Source organism: Hypomesus transpacificus, unplaced genomic scaffold (genome assembly GCF_021917145.1).
Source record: "Hypomesus transpacificus isolate Combined female unplaced genomic scaffold, fHypTra1 scaffold_154, whole genome shotgun sequence".
Taxonomy (NCBI): Eukaryota; Metazoa; Chordata; class Actinopteri; order Osmeriformes; family Osmeridae; genus Hypomesus; species Hypomesus transpacificus.
The window spans coordinates 211010-233729 of record NW_025813721.1 but is presented as its reverse complement, the minus strand read 5'-3'; the positions used below and the strand labels follow the sequence as shown (position 1 = coordinate 233729).

At 42.3% G+C, this 22720-nt stretch overlaps 2 protein-coding genes across 4 annotated transcripts in view; one reads left to right on the top strand and one right to left on the bottom strand.

The window, feature by feature from the left end:
* Positions 1-163: 163 nt before the first annotated feature.
* On the top strand, positions 164-21173 carry fut11 (fucosyltransferase 11 (alpha (1,3) fucosyltransferase)). 2 transcript variants are annotated; one of them, XR_006958738.1, is made up of 6 exons: positions 164-285; positions 5254-5592; positions 7784-8164; positions 8489-9111; positions 9224-9456; positions 19932-21173. XR_006958738.1 is itself a non-coding variant. In XM_047051410.1 (5 exons), the coding sequence occupies exons 1-5, from the start codon at positions 235-237 to the stop codon at positions 9372-9374; spliced, it is 1545 nt and encodes a 514-aa protein (XP_046907366.1). In that variant the 5' UTR covers positions 165-234; the 3' UTR covers positions 9375-12538. The 2 variants fall into 2 exon arrangements, 1 of the variants encoding a protein (XP_046907366.1); XM_047051410.1 differs by lacking the exon at positions 19932-21173 and having other exon boundaries at positions 165-285; positions 9224-12538.
* Positions 12586-22720, bottom strand: part of znf185 (zinc finger protein 185 with LIM domain) — a 59465-nt gene continuing 49330 nt past the window's right edge. For both annotated transcript variants that reach the window (XM_047051408.1, XM_047051409.1), the window contains exons 19-20: positions 13066-13171; positions 12586-12834 (exon numbers count right to left, since the gene is read on the bottom strand). In XM_047051408.1, coding sequence (XP_046907364.1) covers positions 12733-12834; positions 13066-13171 — 208 coding nt within the window. In that variant the 3' untranslated portion in view covers positions 12586-12732. The remainder of the gene's footprint in view (positions 12835-13065; positions 13172-22720) is intronic.

The window sequence follows — 22720 nt, the reverse complement described above, 5'->3', positions numbered from 1 at the left end:
GTATAGGCCTACAGTTCTGTTGTCGGTGGGCTAATATTGTACAAGTTTATTATATTAACACAGGGAACCGAGGATGAAGAGTTGGTGGTTGCCAAAAATGTAGTCGAGGTCAAGTCTGAAGTGCAGTGAGTCTACCCAAACTGCAGAGGGCAGCAATATGCAATTCGACGTTTGCCTGTAGCAAATGCAAAGAAAAAGAAGAAGCTGGTCCCAAAAATTCCTGTCCGACCTCAAATGGTCGGCTCAATCAAAACACTTCTTACGGTTTCTGCATCGTTGATCATGGTAGGATAAAATACCACATCCATTATCATTCTGAAGTGTGACAACATGTATCAACTATATTGATATCAAGTTACACTACTTAGATACTTTGCATAATATAATTGCCTGCAGAGTTTAGAAACGGAAAACACAAAACTACATAGGCTAGTTTGCGGGTGACCGTGGGCCGGAGTGAAACTCATTGTCCTGTAGTTTCATGCCTTAGACCGGCACACTTTAGTTCACTGACTATATTAAAATAATGTAATTAAAACCTCAGAATATAAATCTGCAATAGTGCACTGTTCTCTTTTTACTCAATGATAATCCTATCTGCCCATTCTAGTGTGTTGGGCTCGACTGGAGATTGGTAACGTTAATGGGCCTGGCTCTTCACTGTTAGCAGCAAACAGGACTAGAAGTTGCTGCTGCTGAAGAGCTAGGCTACAATAAAAATGTTGATACATGAACGGTGGTTTGCAGACAACGTTGTATTACACGGCCGCTAGGATCTTGCACTGCTCCTAACTACCTTAACGTTAGCCGGCCGTCTCGTCGTCTTCATTTGTTGTTTTGAGGAACATTTTTATTTCTAGAGCTTTCTTTTTTTTCTGGACTTTTCATTGCCGCCTTTGCCCTTTCTGTTATCCATTTTTATCTGATGTTTTTTATTTTGAGCAAGGTGCCGCTGTCGCGGGCGGGTCCAGGGACTCAAAAGATAATCGCGTCATCATTAACCTGCAGGTGTTAATCTCGCAGTGTGCCTGCGAGAAAATAAACTAGAGTGGGGGTGCAGTAAATTAGTAGATGGAGTGGGACTAGTGATGGGAAGTTCGGTTCTTTTTACTGATTCGGTTCTTTGAATCTCGTTCAGTAAAATGAACGAATCTTTTTTCGAGTCATTTGTTCATTTCAGGGGGGGGTTGGGGGCTACACGTCCACTGCAAAGGACGTATAGCCCCTATACGTCCACTGTAGGTTAGTGCATGACATGTGCACCAGCAAATACTATTTCAAAATAAATTCCTGCATTAAAATAATGTATCATGAGTTTGTATGATTTGGTCGTGTATTATCACACTAGCACTTAATTATCACGTCAAACAATTACACTGCACTAAACTGTAAGTGTAAATGTAAAGTGAAAATAACAAAACCAGTCAGTATGATGACTTGAGCGAATATCATTCATTCACGTCTTACTAAAACAGCGGCCACGCGAAAGGGAATAAGGAAACTGTTTCCTCTACTAAAAAATACAATGCGGGTCACGTGAAAAAAGGATCCAAAGACTCGTAGAAAGACCGAGTCGGGGAAGGAACTAATCATTCGTTTCCTCTAGCTACAGAGCCTATGCAGGTCACGTGAAAAATGATCCAAAGACTCGTAGAAAGACCGAGTCGGGAAAGGAACGAATCGTTCGTTTCCTCTTGCTACAGCCTATACAGGTCACGTGAAAAATGATCCAAAGACTCGTAGAAAGACCGAGTCGGGAAAGGAACGAATCGTTCGTTTCCTCTAGCTACAGAGCCTATGCAGGTCACGTGAAAAATGATCCAAAGACTCGTAGAAAGACCGAGTCGGGAAATTAACGAATCACTCGTTGAGAGGACTCGTTACTCCCGAGTCCTTATAAGGATTCGTTCAAAATGAACGAATCGTTCACGAACGACACATCACTAAGTGGGACTGCTGTGAGTGCAGGCCATAGAGTTACAGAGCTTCCAACTCTCACGGTTTCGCCGTGTGACACACGCATTTCACCAATTTCTCACGCTCTTACGCCACACCTTGTATATCTCACGCTGAAAAGGCAACGCCAAACAAGTAGCCAAACTAACGTTGTAAACATTAACGGACGACGCGCAGGTTAACCGAGTGAAGCAACATTGACGTGTAAACAGCCGTGCATGGCCGCGGAAACTAGGGGTGCTCGAGGCTGACAGCACAATAATTTAAAATGATATGTTTTAAAAATCCACCACCGTGGCACAGCTCCGCAGTAGCGGACTGGCATTCGGGAGCACCGGGAAAAGAATAACTATGGAAAACCAGGGTAAGAAACGTAGGGTGGGGCTGAAAAATTGAGACAAAGAAATCACCTTCACTAGACAAGGTTTTACCAATTGAAAAACGGCTGTTTATTTTACATGAAGCTCAACTATTTTGCGCTGAAATAAAGGCCCACGCTATGCGCGCTCGCTTTAAGGATTGAACTCCCTTACTCGTATCCCATTGAACACAGACTATGCTTGCATTAGCAGGGCAGCTGTGGTGGCGTATATGGGGGCCAGTTCTGGTGGGCTGATCTGGATCAAAGTCCAGGGCCAATTCTTACTCCCAGTTCCTCCCTGCCGCCCCGCAACATTAAGCCCCCGCCAGCACCCCCCTGATAAAATATGTTCCCGCGGCTATGCAGCCGTGTAAACTTGCCTTTGGGGGGAGTGAAGCTCGCAAAAGCTCGCCCGGGGGGGCTACCAGATCTCACGCCAAGGTTTTTGGAAAAGTTGGCAGCCCTGGAGTTAATATAACTAGAGTAAGCTACCTTTGTCTTCCAAGATGGCGTCCCCATTCATTTCTATGAAAAGTGCTCAGTGGCGCAGTGAGGCAAGCGAGACACAAGCTGTGTCTACTACCGCGCACTTGTGCACTTCGAGCACTGACTTTCAGTGCTTAGGGTGCTTCATTCACAAAACCTGCAGAATTCAGTGCACTGAAAGTACCCGGATGGCACACTGCAAACGGTCCAAAAAAAACTGTACAAAGATGGACACTACTCGCCCTAAACGGGCGCCATCTTGGCTACGTAGAGGAAAAGGAGGAGCCCTTTCGGCAGCTTTTTCCACCTGAGTGGAGAAGCGCGTTCATTTTGGCAGGTTAGCAGATTTGCGTCCGTCACTTCCACCAAGTGTTTAACGTAAGTGTTCCATTTGAGTCAGCACTTATCAGCGACGGAGTGCACTGAATATGTAAGTGCACTGTTTTGCAGGGCACTGTATTGCAGTGTACTTCATAAAGTACGCGGTAGTAGACACAGCCACAGAGTTAATATAACTAGAGTAAGCTACTTTTGTCCAAGATGGCGTCCCCATTCATTTCTATGAAAAGTGCTCAGTGGCGCAGTGAGGCAAGCGAGAGCGCGAGACTGGGCGCGGCCATATTTCCACTTCCGTGTCTTCCGGTCTAGCTTTAAACAGTGGCTCTTTTATCCCTAGCTCTAAGACCTCGTGCACGCTTGCAACTAGCTGTACTCGTCACACCTTGGGACAACCAGTCACGAGCATAGATTTATATAGTTACGAGCGTGTGAGCTAAGGCAGAATCTATGGGCAGAAAGTCCGATAAGAATCAGAGACATGATGCAAACTTAACGGAAATGTATTCTGTCACTGTATAGTATTCCTTCTACTTGTTTTTCAGAAATAGGCTATAGGGCTAAACATAGGGCCATTCTAGATGGAACTCATCACATATGTTGCTTTTTTTCTTTGTGATATGAGTATGATTTCCAACGCATTGTATCGGATGAAATAAACTGTTAACATGAAACGCTCCGTCGTTGTTCTCGCCAGGCAAAGAAAGCTTAGTTATTTTGGTAACCGAAATCTTCCATAATGCAGACTTACCATAGCGTACTGTTAACTTTATATTCAAACGAAATGCTACGAAATTCACACTGCCTTTAATTTCACATCAGTGTCGAAATGCAACCCGTGTTTTATATGTTCAACCTAGAAAACCAAACGTCTATTAATGGATATAACGTGTTAATAATGTAATAAATAAAAGCTCGAGAAGTGTGTCTAAAATATACTTGTTTGAACATTTGCCTTTGAAAGGGGCATATTCATAGAACCATATAGGCTACAAGACGTTACCATCAGATGTAAGTGGGGGTGAAACATAGTCACTGAGGACCTTCATTGTCCCACAAAAGCAGTCTGGCACGATCAAAAAAAGAATAATGGGTGTGTTTAACAAAAGCCTTTGAAGGCAAGACTAATATTATTTAAATATATATCATTTCCTTTTGTGAACTAAATAGGGAACTTAAGAAACTATGGGATGCACGCAAAGGTGTCTTACATGTATGTAGCTAACTATGAAACTTTATTGGCATGTTCCATGATGTAATTAAACTGTAATTAACCCACCTGTGTCACTGATGCGTTTTCCTCTGGCAAATCTTTGTCTGCTCCTGCAAATATCTTTCTGCGACTGCTAATTATTGACCCTAATTTGACTCCATAGGCCCACCGGGAATTCATCTGGTGCTCCAGATTAGCCAATCCGGGCCTGGGGTGACCACCATCAAACAAAACAAATGTGGGACAATTCTAAGTTTGTCTGGGACAATGTGGGCCTTGTTACCAAAACATAAAACATAACCTGAAACAGTTATATAATGTCTAGCTCTATCTAACTTAAAACCATTTGAATTATGCTTTGTTGTAACAGAACATGTTAGGGAACACAAATCTCCGCTCCAAGGTCATTCTGACAGCCGTCACACTGTGTTTATCTTTTCAACCATTGGATAGGATTTAAAAACGGCTGTTGTAGGCTGACGAAGCGCTGTAAAAAAATTGAAAAAACTACGCCGCAAAATAATAAATAAATGCTTTCTTAAAAAGGCAAAAGAACGCATGTATGTTAGCTCTACAGTTCTCAAGGACGCACACACGCAACTGCGTCCGATATGCTTTATAACAATCACTACTGATAGACAGTCCAACATTTTGTACAGCCCTATTTCTGATTCCAGTGTTTCCGCTATGTTGATTTTTCCGTGGCAGCCCGCCACGGCAACATTTCTGCCGCCACGGAAAAATCAACATAGCGGAAACACTGTAATATATCATTAAAACCAACAGAGTGATGAAAATGCGGGACATTTTTTCAATATGCGACGTGCGGGACAAGGGGTGAAAATGCTGTGCGGTACAACGTTGCAATATTTTGCTCACTGCTCGACTTTGTCTGTTTCAGATGGTTGAGGAGGGAAGGTTAGCGGCTTGTGTTTGTTTAGGGATGCTGTGTGTCCTGGGCACCCTGCCCGGTTCGGGTGCTCAGGACCTCCAAGAACCCGCCTTAGACCTTCTAGACTCCCTAGGCGAGCAGAGTGCTTTTAATCCACAGAGCACCCTCTCTGATATAGGGTTTGCTTCAGTCAGTTCCTTCCGTGGCCCCGGCAACAATGACTCCCGTGGCAACAAGGAGTTGCCAATCATCCTTTGGTGGAGCTCTGGCCTTTTCCCTCACTTTCCAGGTGACACGGAGCGCATAGACTGTGCCACATCCTCCTGCCTGGTCACACGCAACAGAAAGGTAGGACAAACTGACTAAAGACTAAATGCAATGATTGGACTGGCTACTTGTTTGTCTTCCCGGCAGTAGTCAGGCAGCACGTTCATGTGTTTTGGAAGGGTGGGATATTTTCAAACTCCAGCTAAAATTGCTAGGTTTGCAAAACTTACCTACCATGCCTTTAAACAAAGTTAAATTTTCTCGACAGAGGTCAGTGACTTTGACTTTCACAAAATGTAATGACAACTATATTACAGGTGCATCTCAATGAATTTGAATGTCATCAAAAAGTTGTTATTTCAGTAATTCAATTCAAAAAGTGAAACTCCTATATTATATAGATTCGTTACACACAGACTGATATATTTCAAGTGTTTATTTTTTTTTATTTTGATGATTATAACTGACAGCTAATGAAAACCAAAAATTCTGTGTCGCATACAATTCTAATATTACTTAAGACTAATTAAAATATATATTTTTATCACAGAAATGTTGGACTACTGAAAAGTACAAACATGTACAACACTCAATACTTGCTTGGCCTTTTGCATGAATTACTGCAGCAATGAGGCGTGGCATGGAAGCGATCAGTCTGTGGCACTGCTGAGGTGTTATGGAAGCCCAGGTTGCTCTGATAGCGGCATTCAGCTCTTCTGCATTGTTGGGTCTGGTGTCTCACATCTTCCTCTTCACAATACCCTATAGATTTTCTATGGGGTTTAGGTCAGGCAAGTTTGCTGGCAAGCAAAGGGATACCATGGTCCTTAAACCAGGTACTGGTACCTTTGGCAGTGTGTGCAGGTGCCAAGTCTTGCTGGAAAATGAAATACGCATCTCCATAAAGCTTCTCAGCAGATGGCTGCGCTGACCTTGGACCTGAGAAAACACAGCGGACCAACACCAGCAGATGACATGGCACCCCAAACCATCACTGACTGTGGAAACTTTACACTGGACCTCAAGCAACTTGGATTATGTGCCTCTCCTCTCTTCCTCCAGACTCTGGGACCTTGATTTCCAAATGAAATGCTAAATGTACTCTCATCTGAGAAGAGAACTTTGGACCACTGAGCTACAGTCCTTTTTGTCCTTAGCCCAGGTAAGACGCCTCTGACACCTGTAGTTCAAGAGTGGCTTGACACAAGGAATGCGACAGTTGAAGCCCATGTCCTGGATACATCTGTGCGTGGTGGCTCTTGAAGCATGGACTCCCGCTGCAGTCCACTCATTGTGAATCTCCCCCAAATTCTTGAGTGGCCTTCGTTTCACAATCCTCTCAAGGCTGCGGTTATCCCTGTTGCTCGTGCACCTTTTTTTCCTTCCATTCAAATTTCCATTAATATGCTTGGATACAGCATTCTGTGAAGAGTAGGGCTGTCCCCGACTAAGATTTTCTTTGGTCGACCAAGACTTGCAGCCAATTGTGCTTGCGCCGTGTTCAAAATACCAAACCATAACAAAGGGCAGATTAACGAAGGGGAAATAGTAACACCTTTTATTTTAAATTAGTTATTTAGAGTTACTTTATTTGTCTTAAATAATATAATCTACAATTTCTGTAGAACATTTAGTTAAATCAGCAATGATGTCAGATCTCACACTGCCATACGGCAGCACGACTAAAATAATCTTAATCGACCAAGAGCACATCCACCAGAAAATCGACTAGTCGACTGAGTGGGGACAGCCCTAGTGAACAGCCAGCCTCTTTAGCAATTACCTTTTGTGTCTTATCCTCCTTGTGCAGGGTGTCAATGATCGTCTTCTGGACAACCGTCAAGTCAGCAGTCTTCTCCATGATTGTTCAGCCTACTAAACCAAACTGAGAGACCATTTAAAGGCTCAGGAAGCCTTTGCATGTGTTTTGAGTTAATTAGCTGATTATTGTGACACCATGAGTCTTCAATATTGAACTTTTTCACAATATTCAAATTTTCTGAGATACTGAATTTGGGTTTTCATTAGCTGTCAGTTATAATCATAAAAATAAAAAAAACTCTTAAAATATATCAGTCTGTGTGTAATGAATCTATATAATATAGGAGTTTCACTTTTTGAATCGAATTACTGAAAAAATAAACTTTCTGATGATATTCTAATTTGAGATGCACCTGTATTTCTTACAAAAAAACAGTTACTCTTTTTCAAGTCTTTGAATTGAAGTGTCAGTTTATAGCAATCTTAATATTGAACTTCTTATGCGTGGAAGGTCAAGTTGTATAAGCGCACAGCTTCGATTATCTTCTACGGGACGGACTTCCGAGCGTATGAGGCACCCCTCCCCCGCCTCCATCACCAGACCTGGGCACTGTTCCACGAGGAGTCGCCCATGAACAACTACTTCCTGTCTCACGCGCCGGGAATCCGCCTTTTCAACTACACTGCCACCTTCCGGCGGGGCTCGGACTACCCCCTAACCTTGCAGTGGCTCCCCTCGCTAGAGTACCTGCTGCAGCCCGTGGCCGTGTCTCTGGAGGAGAAGAACCGTTGGAGGAAGCAGGGTCTGGCTCCAGTGCTCTACATGCAGTCCCACTGTGATGTTCCCTCTGACAGGGACAGATACGTACAGGAACTCATGAAGTATATCAAGGTAGGTTTCTCGCTAAGGAGTGTGGATTGCGCAAAATCTAGAAAGAGAGCTCAGCAAGATCATTGACATTTGGTGTGTTAGTAGACATGTTGTGCAATGTTCATGTCAAAGCTGTGTGTATAACTCTTAATGTCTTGCTAATTTGGGTCTGTCTTTTTATGATTTTACTCTCCTTGTTTTTTATGACTGTACTCTCCTTCTCTTGTTTTACTCTCCTGTCCTTTCTCTCCTCTTACAACACTCTTTTGTTGTTCTCTTCATCCCATCTTCTTCCACTTCTCTCTCCACTTCTGTCTCTCCTCGCTTACGATTCATCCCACCCAGGTGGACTCGTACGGTAAGTGTTTAAACAACAAGGCCCTCCCGGAGAGCCTAGAGGACACAGCCACAGCCACAGGTGAGGACGCCCGCTTCATGGGCTTTGTGGCGCGCTACAAGTTCCACTTGGCACTGGAGAACGGCCTCTGCCACGACTACATGACGGAGAAGCTGTGGCGTCCGCTGCACCAGGGCAGCGTGCCTGTGTACCGTGGCTCCCCCTCTGTGAAGGACTGGATGCCCAACTCCTGCTCCGTCATCCTCATCGATGACTTCCCCTCACCCAAGGACCTGGCTGACTATCTGATAGCCCTGGATGAAAACGACAAGGAATACATGAAATATCTAGACTTTAAACACCCCAGCCATGTTACCAACTCTCGTCTTCTAGAGGCAATAGAAAGCAGGGAGTGGGGCGTGAATGACATGAGCAGGCCCAACTACCTCAACGGGTTTGAGTGCTATGTGTGTGACCAGGACAACGCTCGGTTGGCAGCCGAACGGGCCTATCGAAAGGCTCCCAAGCAGAACCAGACCCCTAAGCCAAAGATGGCCAATAACAGGCATATGGGGTGCCCTCTCCCCTGCCCAGGGTATGGCGACCTCCAGGATATCCCTGTCAATGACAGGTATGTGGAACCACTGGCCTTTGAGCCAATAATTTGCATCTTGTGAATTGTCCATTAGATTTCATAGTATTCCTAATTTTAGCAGTTAACCACTATGTGTTTGTGTGTGTAGCTGGCTGCAGATGTGGCCACAGGACTACTGGCAGAGCCTAGAGCAGGCTGAAGGGTTGGAGTCACTGATCAGACACAATGAGTCAAACCCCGAGCTGCTATGGCACTACATCCAGGAGATTTCCACAAGGATGGCTGGGGGCCAACACTGACCCTGACTGGGGATGCTTAGCACCTGGAATGCCTTCAATGTACCACAGATTTTGCACTGTTCAGGACTGTTTTGTCATACAGGTTAGGCGAAGTCAAGTAAAAAACAAGTACAATATGCCTAATGCTGTGTTCCCACCAAAAGCTATTTTTTTTGCACTGCAAGATATATTTTTGCTTTGCTTACTTGCGCGTTTATTTGCGCGATTCGCCTTTCTCTTCAGGAGCAAACCGTTTTTTTTCGTTGTCAACCATGTCCGAAATGACCACCATGGCCACCGCCGTCAGTATTGCCATTGTTGCAATGCCAATACTTCTTCTCAATCAAGTATTGCAAGGCAATACTACTTTTTTGCTGACCTTATGGCGTTTGTCATTTAGAAGACTAAAGTAAAATAATGAAAACAACATTTTATGTCGTGAATAATCGAATTAAATCTGCTGCGAAAATTGAAACTTTCGACTTTTGAATGCGCTAGATTGGCTCCTACCATAGACTGACTGTAGCCGCAGCCGGCTGACTTGAAGCAGTGAATTCTAGTTAGACTTTTTGTCTGACGTGAGACGGCGTCGAGGCTAGGTCACTGTGACGTATCCATCAAAGTACCGTGAGATCAATTTGAGAACAGCCGGGTGTGTAGCCAAGCACATTTTCTCAAGAGCAACTGCACAGGTTCTAATGACGACACAGCTATTTCATAACCAGACTAACACACGGCAACTTTGACGGGTTTTAGTCTGCCTCTTCACTAACAGAAAGAAAAATTTTAGTTGAGTTCTGGTTATATTATCAATCTGCAGGTTGGAGAAAGAGTTAAACATAGCCCAATACACAAAATGACAAATTTCAGTGCACTGGTTCGTGCAATTTCTCATGACCAAGTTTGGACGAGAGGGCGGATTTGGGAAGGGGCAAAGGGCGGGAGAAGCCGAGGACACAATGCACGCCCACCTCGCTAACAGCCTTTCTCCTCTATGCCCCTGGCTAGTAGACTTGTCAATCAAACCATCCACCCCCCCAAATCTACGGAGCTTTGAGGCCTATTATCTACATAATTATCTAATTATTTTCAGATGGACCACCAGGACACTGATAAAAGGGAAATCTAGCTAATGACACCATAATTAAAATTGTGATTTTTTATTTTTTTTACCTGAATGGGAGTCAAATGGAGCCAGTGTTTTGGAGCCATCCCTAGTGACCATCGGCGGTATTGCACTTTAAGCCAATTTTCTTTGCCCTGGAGGTTGCCCCTTGGCTCACGTTGCTCCATTTGATCGCATGTGCATGACTACCGCGGCTGTGCGTGCGCAATGTGTTGAAAATAGGCAGTTCAGGGGCTAGACGTTTTTTTGGAGGCTTGTGCCCAAGTATAAATCTGCTCTTGTGTGCTTGCTTTAAAAGCCACTGCAGTGCCACAGAATTCCAGGTGTCGGCAAGCAAGTCAGAATTGAGGTAAGCTTAGAAAACATTACAAAACTAAAGAAAGTAATGGGCCTATCGATCATCTTATTTAGACTCAAACATAAAAACAACATGAGTCCAAAACAACACAAGCTCAAACTGTATTTGCGCTAAAATGACTATTTCTTCGATTAAACGCGGCAGCGTTTATTACACAATGTTCATTTTTGGTGCAGCGTTTATTTGAGGGCGGCATTTAATTAGTAGGAGAGAATTAGTGAATTGTAGCTGCAGTGCGGCCATAGACAAACAAAGGTGGTGAAACATTAGCCTGGCCCTAACCAGACCCTCTCAAGGGTCTGGGATCGCTCCATTGAAAAGCGTTAACTTCCTTAAGGGTGGGTACTCTGTGGAAGTTTAAAACTATTGGATCTGCCTAGAGCCACTCTGATCTGCCATAACCAATCGCTAGCATTCGCCTTTCCCAATTCCTTCACCACTACTGTAACAGAGGTAGCTGCCGTAGCTGGAAAATCAAACTTTTCCCGAACCCTGTGGGGAGGAGGGCCACAACATCATGGCCACAAACAAAACTCAGCAAGGATTGTTCTTGCTCCGGCTTTAATTTATGGATATTCAGCAGCGTTTCCACAAAGGCCGAATAGCTTCACTCGCATCTTTCTCCGCCGCCATGACTGAACTACAACTCAAACTAGCGCACAACATCAACGTCATCGTTCTCAGCCACTCCCTCTGTTCGCTGATTGGACCTGGATGCACTGAAATCCCACACCTACTACAGAAGCAAAATCCAAATTGAGCGGAAGTACGTTGGAGGGCAGAGCCAGGCTAGTCAAACACAAAGCCTAGTGTAAAATTGAAGCCGCGCGTTTAGTCGGGGGTACAACTGCGAACCATTCACAACACTTTTACAAAGACCCCACTTACAATGCTTCGTGGTCAATTAGGTGTGCGTGGGTAGTACTTAATCTGTCTCAAATATGTGTTCTACATTGTGAAGAAATCTGAAGCAGCATGCCAAAACTTTTAAACAGCTAGCTGTGCAGAAAGCACTCACTAGCAGCAACAGATCTGTAGCACGCGAACTTGGTTTGATGAAAGGCAATTAGCGAGTGGCGAAGTCAGCTACCTCGCTTCGATGAACCATCTGGTACACTAACATGTACATGTAATGACAAATTGTCAAAAATGCAAACAACCAATGAACATTTGTATGTGTGTGAGATCAGGACAGCTATGTGTTGGACCCAGTGTTCAAATTTTGTCAGAGGTCTTGGCAGGCGGAGTAACACTTGTCCACAAGATCTCCTCCATGCCAATTATGGGACTTCCCCAGCCTCCCTCAATTCAAACACTGGCTGGATGTCCATAGAACATATTGGTCAAGGAGTTTATGTGCGTTCACACGTAACACGTCAACAATCGTGCAATACAAACAAATACGTTGACGATGTTGACTCATTTAAACTCATGTATTACTGAATCTATTTGATAAAACATGATTGCGTATTCATATTTCTTTTTGTAAAAATAATTTTATTGGTTTTGTAAGAAATTACAAGTAAAGGAAGGAAACAGTTTAGTAGTTACAATAGGTTCTTTTGTAGAAAAGAAGACTAAAAGAATGCTCCCAACTACCCACACATTATACAGTCAGTTTACAGTTCTTTAATTGTGGTGCATGAAAGATACGTTCTTTCCTTCATAGTTTTACAGAGCAGGACTGAAAATTCTAAAAGATGTAAGAATAAAAATGTCATTCATATCTATGTATACTGTAATATAACCTGACTTTGAAAACCCCTTTAAGCCAAACAATGATGCATATATTCAACATTGTAACCCAATTGAATCCTTTCCAGCTGTTAGTGCCGATTGAGAAAAGAGGTGATGGAAGGAATCGAGGGAAGGAAGCAGGATACGAGTGTTCAGACTCAGCCAGTGACTTTGGAGTAGCAGGTCTCACAATGGACCTTTTTACCATGCAGAAACATATTGTAAAGCAGGTCTCCCATTGCACAACCACACACGCCACACTGAAACCAGCAAAATCAGCAAAACGTTAGCGGTAGTACAGGATAATACTACTACTTACATTTACTAAATAAAGCTAAACCTTGCATATACTATATATCAGCATACAGCTTCTTGTGAAACGGTTTCAAACCATGAATAAGTATATACAGTATATTACATAAATAATAGTAGACTGCTGCTATTATAAATATATAATATATATTATAAAGATCTGTGACAGCCTGCAATACCTTGAAGCAGCTAGGATGGCAGGAGATGTTGAGGTGATCGATCGTGATTTTGGCATCGTCACCCACCAGTTCACCACAGTAGGTACAGGGGGACGAGGTGGAACCCCTGGGAAGGCATAGAATATTGATGATGGATGAATGGATTAATTTACTGATCAATCTACAATTGCTCTACAAAAAAAATTGTGAATGATAGACAAAAGGTCTGTTAACTTGTGGCCAAGCTGCGAAGCGGTAAATCCTTTCAAATCATTACAAAAGATTCCTCCTCTTTCAAACTTAACTACTTCAGCATACTTTCAGCTAGAGACACCATTCAACCTGTAAAATGTTCACAAGACATTCAGCTATTCCCAAATGATCCAACTTTTTCAAATATTTAGCCAATTTTGAATTGTGACAGTTTAAAATACATGAAAAATGTAGCTCCTTCTTGATTTTTATGATTGAGCAGCCAGCAGAGTGGCACACTGCTGGTTGCCCTTTTTCTGATATTCAACTAAATTGTCAAACAAATTCCTCTACCGTTCGTATAGTTTAACTTACAGAAACAAGTTATGCCTTAAAATGTAGGAAAAGGTGTCCTCTTTCAGCCAATGTAACTACAAAAGAGCTCACATTCACAGATGTTCAGCTATGAGCAATGAATGGAGGGTAGCCTTTCAAATTATCTCACTAACTTCAATGAAGAGGTGGGTAAAATTTCGTCAGAGAAAGCCGAAAGGAACAAGTTTTCGAAACTGCAGGTAGAGTCTATTTCTGACTGCACAGACATATAAAGAATATCTGTGGTTTCGGCAGAGTCTTGGGTCTCGGAAAATATCATTATTTTTTGGATTGGACGTACAGTTTTGCGTCTAGGTTAACTTGTTTGAGGTGTGGATTCTAGCTTAATTTCTGTTATTCTCTGCCCTCGGAGCGTTAGCAATCATAGATGTTATTATTGGGTGTGCTTTGCCTTCGGCAAGGGCACAATCATTGTTATTTCACATATATATTTATTATTATCATTTTTATTTTTGCCCAGGCTCAGTCAATATTTGGACTACATAGACATTGGCTGTGTCAAAATGTTTGTCTTGGTCTCGATTACGTACGTACGTTCCGTTGCACAGTTTACGAGGTTACAACGTTTTTGTGGCAAAAAGTGCCTTTAGTCGACAAAAGTACTCTGTGCTAGCTACGTCACCACGTCAACACACAATAGCAACAACGCATGGATACAACGTGATACAGACGTTTTAGCATGCAAGTTAGAGCTTGGATTACGAGTGAAAAATACCACCCCCAAAAATGTCCAACCATTGGACTTTGTTGAGAAAGCGATTTCGAGTGGAACGGCAATCTCAGATTTTTGATTTAGGTCGTGAAAGTCTTTGTAATTTGAGTGAGTGCGGGTCGCCTGTGAGACTGCCTAGTCTTTTAGGCGGCAGCCATGCTAGAAAGCGTCATAGTAGTATTTTTATAGTTCAATTTTACACTAAAAAAACTGAGGGAAATGTTATGACGATATGACTATTGTGAAGACAGCCAGGTGGTGCGATTTTAATGAAGGTTGCTGTAAAAACGTTGATTTGTTTGCTACGTGAGAGCCCCGTCCGCCTCCATTGACGATTGCGGCAGCAACAACAGTGTTGACACTCGTCGACAACAGTGTTGTCGCTCTGCATCTGATGAGTATTTTCTTAATTTCGCACCAGGGTCAATTCCACATCAAAATGGAGAGCAGTGTTTTAAAGATATGGCGATTGCGAAGACAGCCAGTGGGTCAGCATATTTTTGTGATTTGTGTAAAACTTGGAATTCAGGATCAGAATCAGAAAGGGATTTATTCGCCATGAAAGTTTGCACAGTCTATCTATACTAAGGGTACATAAACTAGCAGTACTAAGTGAAATTAGAATTAAATAAAATGTACAATAAAATAAAATATAAGTTGCTAAATTACAATATGAAAATAAAATAAGAAATTCAGGAAGTCATTTTGAGTCAGTGTGGACCCTTGGCCTTGTTGAAGAGGCCAACAGCGGAAGGGAAAAAACTGTTTTTGTGGCGTGAAGTATTGGTCCTGATGGACCGCAGCCTTCTGCCGGCGGGGAGTGACTAAAACAGGGAGTGGCAAGGGTGGGAGGAGTCGGCCACAGTCTTCCTCGCTCGCCTCAGGGTCCTCGAGGTGTGCAGGTGAACACAAGCTCAAAACCGTTTGTCCGGTAAAGCCAATAAAAGTCAGCAGAAAAACCGCCAAACAGGAAATGAAGTCTTATCTCAGCAAATCTTTGAGATATTAACACCAAACTTGGTATAATGACTCGGAACCCTTTTCTGAGGATGTCCACACAATTTGGTGTCATGTGATCACTGAGCCTGGCCGCAGGAAGCAGAAATGCGTTTTGGCCAATAACTGCTGATTTGTTTGCCTTTATTAAGTGATTCCTTTGTCTCATGATATATTGGGATGTCCCGTGTGTGACTCATAATAATTTGTGATAATAAGCCGAATTGATGCGGCCGCCATTTTGAATGAATTAAAAAAAAGTTTTTTCTCTACTTTTTTCTATTCTTGGCCAATCTTCACCAAATCTGGCAGAGATTATCTTCAGACCAAGCCTCACAAAAGCCTGTTTTTTTGATTTGGGAAACCGTTTGCCCGGTACAGGCAATCAAAATGTGCCGTTAAGCCAGCAAACAGGAAGTTGGGTCGTATCCAATGTTCCCTCTAAGCTGCGTGCCTGCACAACCGTGCAGACCAGCTGAAGGACCCGCGTACTAGATTTTCCAGACCACGCACAAAATAAAATCTGTATTTTTTATATTCAATTATTTTATAAAACCAATAAATGTTCAGTTGATCGGCGAAATGCGGCGAAGCCCACTTCATACATTTCAATGTCACTCTAGACTACACGCAAGCTTTTAACAAAACAACGACCCTGGCGCTCTGCTCAAGCTTTGCGTAGGGTCCATAGGGACTAGTCACAACCAAAGTTTGGGAAAGATGCAATTGTCCCCACCAATATTTTGTTAATTTTCGAAAATAATATTTTTTCACATTATATTTGCAAAACTCATTTGTATTTTTATCTTTACTATATTCGTTGCCCAGAAAAGTGAAAAAGACATTTCCAAGTTAACCAATGCGCCCTCGAGCCTGCGAGACAAGACGATGTCATTCAATTGGCTGAAGTGGCAGGCAGAGTCAGAAACACTTCGTGAATTGTGACTTACTTGCAGAAAGAGAGCTGTCAGTACGCCAGGAAATAATAAAGCCTCATATTAGTATTTCGTTTGGTCTCAGCATTGATATTTTTGACCCTTGTGTGCTTTATAGATCGGAAAATTTCACCCAAAAATAAGAAAGATATCAGAAGTTTTTTCACCACCCAGAGAGTAAGTAGCTAGCAAGAAGGTTGTTGTTAGTTAGTATGAAAACTACACACACAGTGCAAACCTGCTGGCCTTACATCGACACCCATTCTACAATGGAAACAAGTTTTGAAAGTTGTTAGTGTTGCTAGTGGAGCATGTAACTTTTGCTTGTATTCAATCTATCCCTAGCGTCTGCCATCTTTCGACCAGTGTGTTAGCAGCGGCTTGTCTTGTTGAAGCCAGAAGGATAAAGCTAACCTACCCACATAATGGGACCGTGCTAGTTTAGCCTAGTACCAGCAGGCTAGCAACTCAAAAGTGATATTAACTGGTAATAAGTAGGCCTATATGATCCCTTGGATATGCCTATCCCTGTAATCTCGACCAATGTCAGCAGTCAACTAAGCCTGGTTAGCGTCTGTATTAAATTGATGAATTACTGTGCAGGAAAAACGGCACCCTGAAGATACAGATGTAGAGCAGGTTGGTGATGAATCAGCATCAGGGGTTCAGGTGAGAAGTTGAATTGTCCATTTTGGTAAATAATGCATTCAATTGCAGTTTTATAGGGATTTTTAGACAATGTTACCCATGAATGTTATTATTCACACTTATACTTGTAGATAGTAAAAATGTACTATAAATTGGGATGCCCAAATGTATGCATCATATAAGATTTAATTGCTCAGAAATCCAGTACAGATTATGTAGGCCTAGTACAGCTCTATAAAACCTGAACCAATTACCTACGTTTAAAAAAACTGTCCCTACCAAAGCTGAGACCAAACCTATGCCCTTGTTACAGGCACCCCCAAAAAGGGGCAATTTTACATTTAAACAGAAATGGCTTGATGAAATTGTTCAAACGGACACAAGCGATGGTCCAGGTAGGCTGGTGAAGCTATCTGATATATTTAGCTACGAAGAAGCAAGCGGAGTTCTCTGCAAACTTTGCTCAGAGTACTGAGGTTTGCGCTCAGACAGATTAATATTTGCTCAGTGCGGATTTTCTTTTGAGGGAACATTGGTCGTATCTCAGCAAATCTTAGATGGATTGCCACCAAACCTGTTGCGTGTACTCTTTACCCTCTTCTGAGAATGTCTACAAATGTTTTCTGGGTCATTTGACTGCTAATAACTGCTGGGGTTAAATTGCTCCAAAGCGCGCACGCTCCAAATTCTCACAGACTCAATCTGCCCCTTAACACTAGACGCACAGCATTTTGACCCCTTGTCCCGCACGTCGCATATTGAAAATGCTGTGCTATACAGCGCAAAGAGGGACCCTACTTGACACGTGCAAGCTTGGCGAGACGCACACACATCCTTTCTGGAAATGGTGTGCTGACCAAACCCTTGGTCTTTAGCTCCTGTTTCATTTCGCTTCCAATTGCAGCTCGCCATTAAGAATATAAATTATTTTTCGGCGGCCATTGTTGTTTTCAACTGGAATCGCCTGGAGAAAGCCACGTTCGGTAAGTCCTATTTTTACAAATTTTAAGCTAAAATCAATGATTGGGTTCGTGAAAGTACACTACTCTTGAATTATGGTGAAGGTTTGAGCACTTTGAGACCTTTTAGATCTTGAGTTTGAAGTGACGGAAAACCGAACTCAAAGTAGCTAGCTTTTTTCCTCTGAGTAATTAGTGAATCATTCAGCATCTCGGCGAATTCATCAAAAAGGTAGAAGAGGGAAACTAGAAACTTTTAAGGGAACTAGAGACGGTACAATTTCTGGGGGAATTGTAGGTTGCGCTTTCTTGCGTCGGTTGCAGGTGGGTCAGTTTTCCCTTCTAGTGATATTTTCCAGCATTTAGCCCACTCATATTGCATAATTAATTAAGAAAACCCTTAAAAAAATATATAACGCCTTTGAAACAAGCGAACCCCCTGTGGAACAAGCTACTGTAACAACGTTGTCACTGGCAGTATTTCAGAATTGTGATTGAAACAGTACAGTCTTAACTGAAAATATGCCCCCCAAAACGTAAATACGTTTGACATTAATTTAGGGGGACATGGCAAATTCAAAATAAGTTTGCTAGAGGCAAGCTGGCTGCTGTTGCTAGCCACACTTTCCGATTGTTTGAAAGCGCCGGAAATGAGAACGTTTATTTTTACATTATAAAGTTTTGCCATAGTTGTGGCATTGAAGGCAGTAGGCTACAGTAGCCTACTACTACACACTGCCAGTGGGCGAGCCGAGTCTGACGGCTAACGTCAAAACAATACGCGGTCTCACTCAAATTCCAAGTTTTACACAAATCACAAAAATACCCGCTGGGTGTCTTTGCAATTGCCATATCTTTAAAACACTGCTCTACATTTGGATGTAGAATTGACCCTGGTACGAAATTAAGAAAATACTCATCAGACGCAGAGCGACAACACTGTTGTCGGCGAGTGTCAACACTTGTTGCTGCCGCAATCGTCAATGGTGGCGGACGGGGCTCCCACGTAGCAAACAAATCAAAGTTTTTACAGCAACCTACATTAAAATCTCACCACCTGGCTGTCTGCACAATAGTCATAATGTCATAACATTTCCCTCTTTCAGTTTTTTCGTGTAAAATTGAACTATAAAATTACGAAAATACTACTATTTCTTGTATGGCTGCCGCCTAAAAGACTAGGCGGTCTCACGGGCGACCCGCACTCGCTCAGATTACAAAGACTTTCATGACCTAAATCAAAAATCCGACATTGCAGTTCCACTCAAAATCGCTTTATCAACAAAGTCCAATGGTTGGAAATTTTTTCACTCAGAATCCAAGCTCCAATGTGCATGCTAGAGTGTCTATATCACGTGTATCCATTGTATCCATGCGTCGTTGCTAACGTTGATGTGGTGACGTAGCTAGGCACAGAGTACCTTTCGTCGACTAAAGGCACTTTTCGCCACAAAAACGTTGTAACCTCCTATGCAACGGAACGTAAATCCCAATACAAGACACTCAATCGTGACCAAGACAAACATTTTTTGACACAGCCGTTGTCTATGTAGTCCAAATATTGACTGAGCCTTAGGGGGGCAAAAATAATAATAATAATAAATATATGTGAGATAACAATGGTTGTGCCCTTGCCGAAGGCAAAGCACACCCAACAAGCGATTCCCCACAGAAATGTAGGCTAACAATTGTGATTTGGGTCGTGAAAGTCTTTGAAATAAGCCTAGGCGCCAGGGAGACCGCAGAGGCTTAGGCGGCAGCCATGTTTTGGTTGCATCATGACTCTTGTTCATAAGTTCACCATTTTACAGTTTGGTCTACACCAAAGATGTCGAGGAAGGCAGCCTTTAGGAGATGTGGGAATTGTGCTTTTAGCCAGATGCTCTGATTATTTTTTGCATGGCCGGGTCTCCATCAGGTTATCACATTTGGATTTAAGTTTAAGTGATGCCACTGCATTTCACAGTCAAAACTGTAGTTTATGTCAAGTGTAGATGTAAAAAGCTTAATTTTTCACAACTGACATGGAACCTTTCTTCCCTTTTACAGGTCTGGAGGGTAATGCAGAGGCCTGCTCAACAGAGTTCAACAGAGGATACTGAGAGAAAAACAGACCCCTTGCTGGACTACCCCCCTCTAGCTTGACAGCTTCTCTTCAGCCCTGACCCCAGGACAGATTCACATTGCTGGCCTGCCCTGCCTGCCTACCTGCAGGCCCTGCTTGCCCCTGCCTGCCAATCCTCCAGAGACAGACAGTCACCCCACAGACACAGTAGCGCTGCAGACTGCTTTTTTGAGGACATTGATGAAAAAGGACAAACCAGCATTTTTTTTACTTCTGCTGCTGACCTTTAGTGTCTTAAGTGATGAAACCAGTTCAAGTGATAGACTTTTGACCTGAATCCAATGATTAGTCATCTGAATAAAAACCACTCAAGAGAAGTACTGCTTCTTGGATGATTAGTGCTCCATATCAGATCAAGTCTGAAGCATGTAATGACAAAGTATTTTTTTAAAAAATACTAAAATTCATCCATTGATCCATTTTTCTTGAAATGTTGTGTACATGTATGAAATCCATGTCTGTGTCATGTCAATTTTGTAATGGTTTGCAATGTTGAGGAGGAACCCATTGCTGCCTGCAGCTATATTTGTTATTGTGAAGTGGAATAATATCACACTGTCGTAATTATGAAGATGAAGAATGAGTTTGGATTATATGATGAAGAATGCCATTTATTCACTTTCATACTTTATCCTTTTATACTTTATACTTATAACATATAAAGATATAAAGCATATATCTTATACTTTTATATGTTACACTATTGAAAAAAGCCTAATGCAAAGTTGTTGACTGTTTAGTATTTCCCCTAAGATATAGAAGAAAAAATTCAGCCCAAAGTGTTAATCTGGATGATTGTGAATGGGTGTGAGATAAATCTATGTGTGCAAGCTATCATAAGAAAAAAACTACAAGACCCAGCAGTAAATGAGGCCGGAGCCCAGTGTAACTGGCCGTCAAGGTCAGAGTAGGTCTACAAAAAATAGATGAATTCTCTATGCACCTGCAATCTGAATCTCTCAGAGAGAGAGATCCAATAAGAAGTTAAATGAATTGTGACAAAACAAATATTGTACCAATAGTAAACTTACAAAAACTGATAAGGTTTTGATATAAAAGAGAGTGTTTGGAGAGGATATCTCTAGTCTGGTTCTGCAGAATCACACTCACGTTTTTTTGGGAATCACCCTGCTTTCTTGGATTCTAATTAAACACTTTGTATCAGACTCTGTCGGATTTCCTGTGCTGTTTCAAACTTAGAGAATTTTTGATCCAAGACTTAGAATGTTGAATTTTAACTTCTTCAATTGTTAGTATTATTATTATCATTAGTAGTAATAGTATTATTATGACCTATTGTTATTGTTAGTATTATTAGGGGCCAAGCAGCGAAGCTGCGAGGCACCTATTGTTATTGTTATTGTTGTTATGGGTGTCTATGGCAGCCCCCTTAAGCGCTTGGTCGAAAGTTTTGAAATTTGGCACACATTGGGGACAGTCACCTGGTCCAATTCACAAAGTTTCATGTCCCATACTTTGGCACTCTAGCGCCACCAATGGGTCAAATTTGGAGTTGTGTTTACACACGCAACTTTTGAACCATAAGACCCAATTTAAAAAATGAGGTACCATTGGATTCCCTGGATAAAGCCGAGTTCAATGCACACCATGGCGTCTATTTCCGGTTTTATCAAAAACTTTTGAAATTCGACTCCTACAATTCTTGTCAAATCTTCAAAATTACAAGAGATGATCTTCAGACCAAGCCTCACAAAAGTTACCGAAAATTATTTTGATCCTCACAACCGTTTGTCCAGTACAGCCAATCAAATTAATCAGGAAAGCCACCAAACAGGAAATGAAGTCATATCTCAGCAGTTCTTTGAGGCAGTGACACCAAATTTGGTATGCCTACTCGGAACCTTATTCTGAGTATGTCCTCCAAAAATGGTGTCATGTGAGTAAAAGGGGGCGTGACCGGAAGCATAAACGCGTTTTGGCTAATAACTGTTGAAGTGTTTACCTTAATAAAGTAATTTATTTGTCTCTTGATGTCTTGCGAGAATAAAGCCTGACCATTGATAACTTTTCATATTAACCGAATTGATGCGGCCGCCATTTTGGATTTCGTGGAAACAGGTTGTTGTGACTTAAACGTTGCGCAAGGACTATGGAGGTCATGTCCTGCTGCGGACTGCTTGGCCCCTCCATTGCTGCTTGCAGCTATATTTGGTGGCCAAGCCGCGAAGAATTAAATAAGAATTTATTATTATTATTACACATCTTCTTCTGCCATGGGAGTCTATGGCAGCCCCTAGAACCACATTGTCAGAAGTTGTGAAATTTGGCACACTCTTTGGTACCAGTCCCCTTTTTCACCAAGTTTCATGTCTCCCATTCCAACCATCTAGCGCCACCAATGGGTCAAATTTGAAGTTGTGTTTACACATGTTACTTTTAAACCATATGCCCCATTGTCCAAAATGAGGTATCAAATTTATGTGGCTGAATTGATGTGGCCGCCATTTCGAATCTAACGTTTTTTCGCTACCTCTCCTATAAGGTTTGTCCAATCCTCACCAAATTTGGCAGAGATCATCTTCAGACCAAGCCTCACATAAGACATCACATGTTTTTTTGATTATCTAAACCTTTTGGCTGGAACAGCCAAACAGTCGTCAACCAAGCCACCATAAAAGAAGTGAGGTCATATCTCAGCACCTCTTTACTGCATTGACACCAAATTTGGTATAGGGACTAGGGACACTGTTCT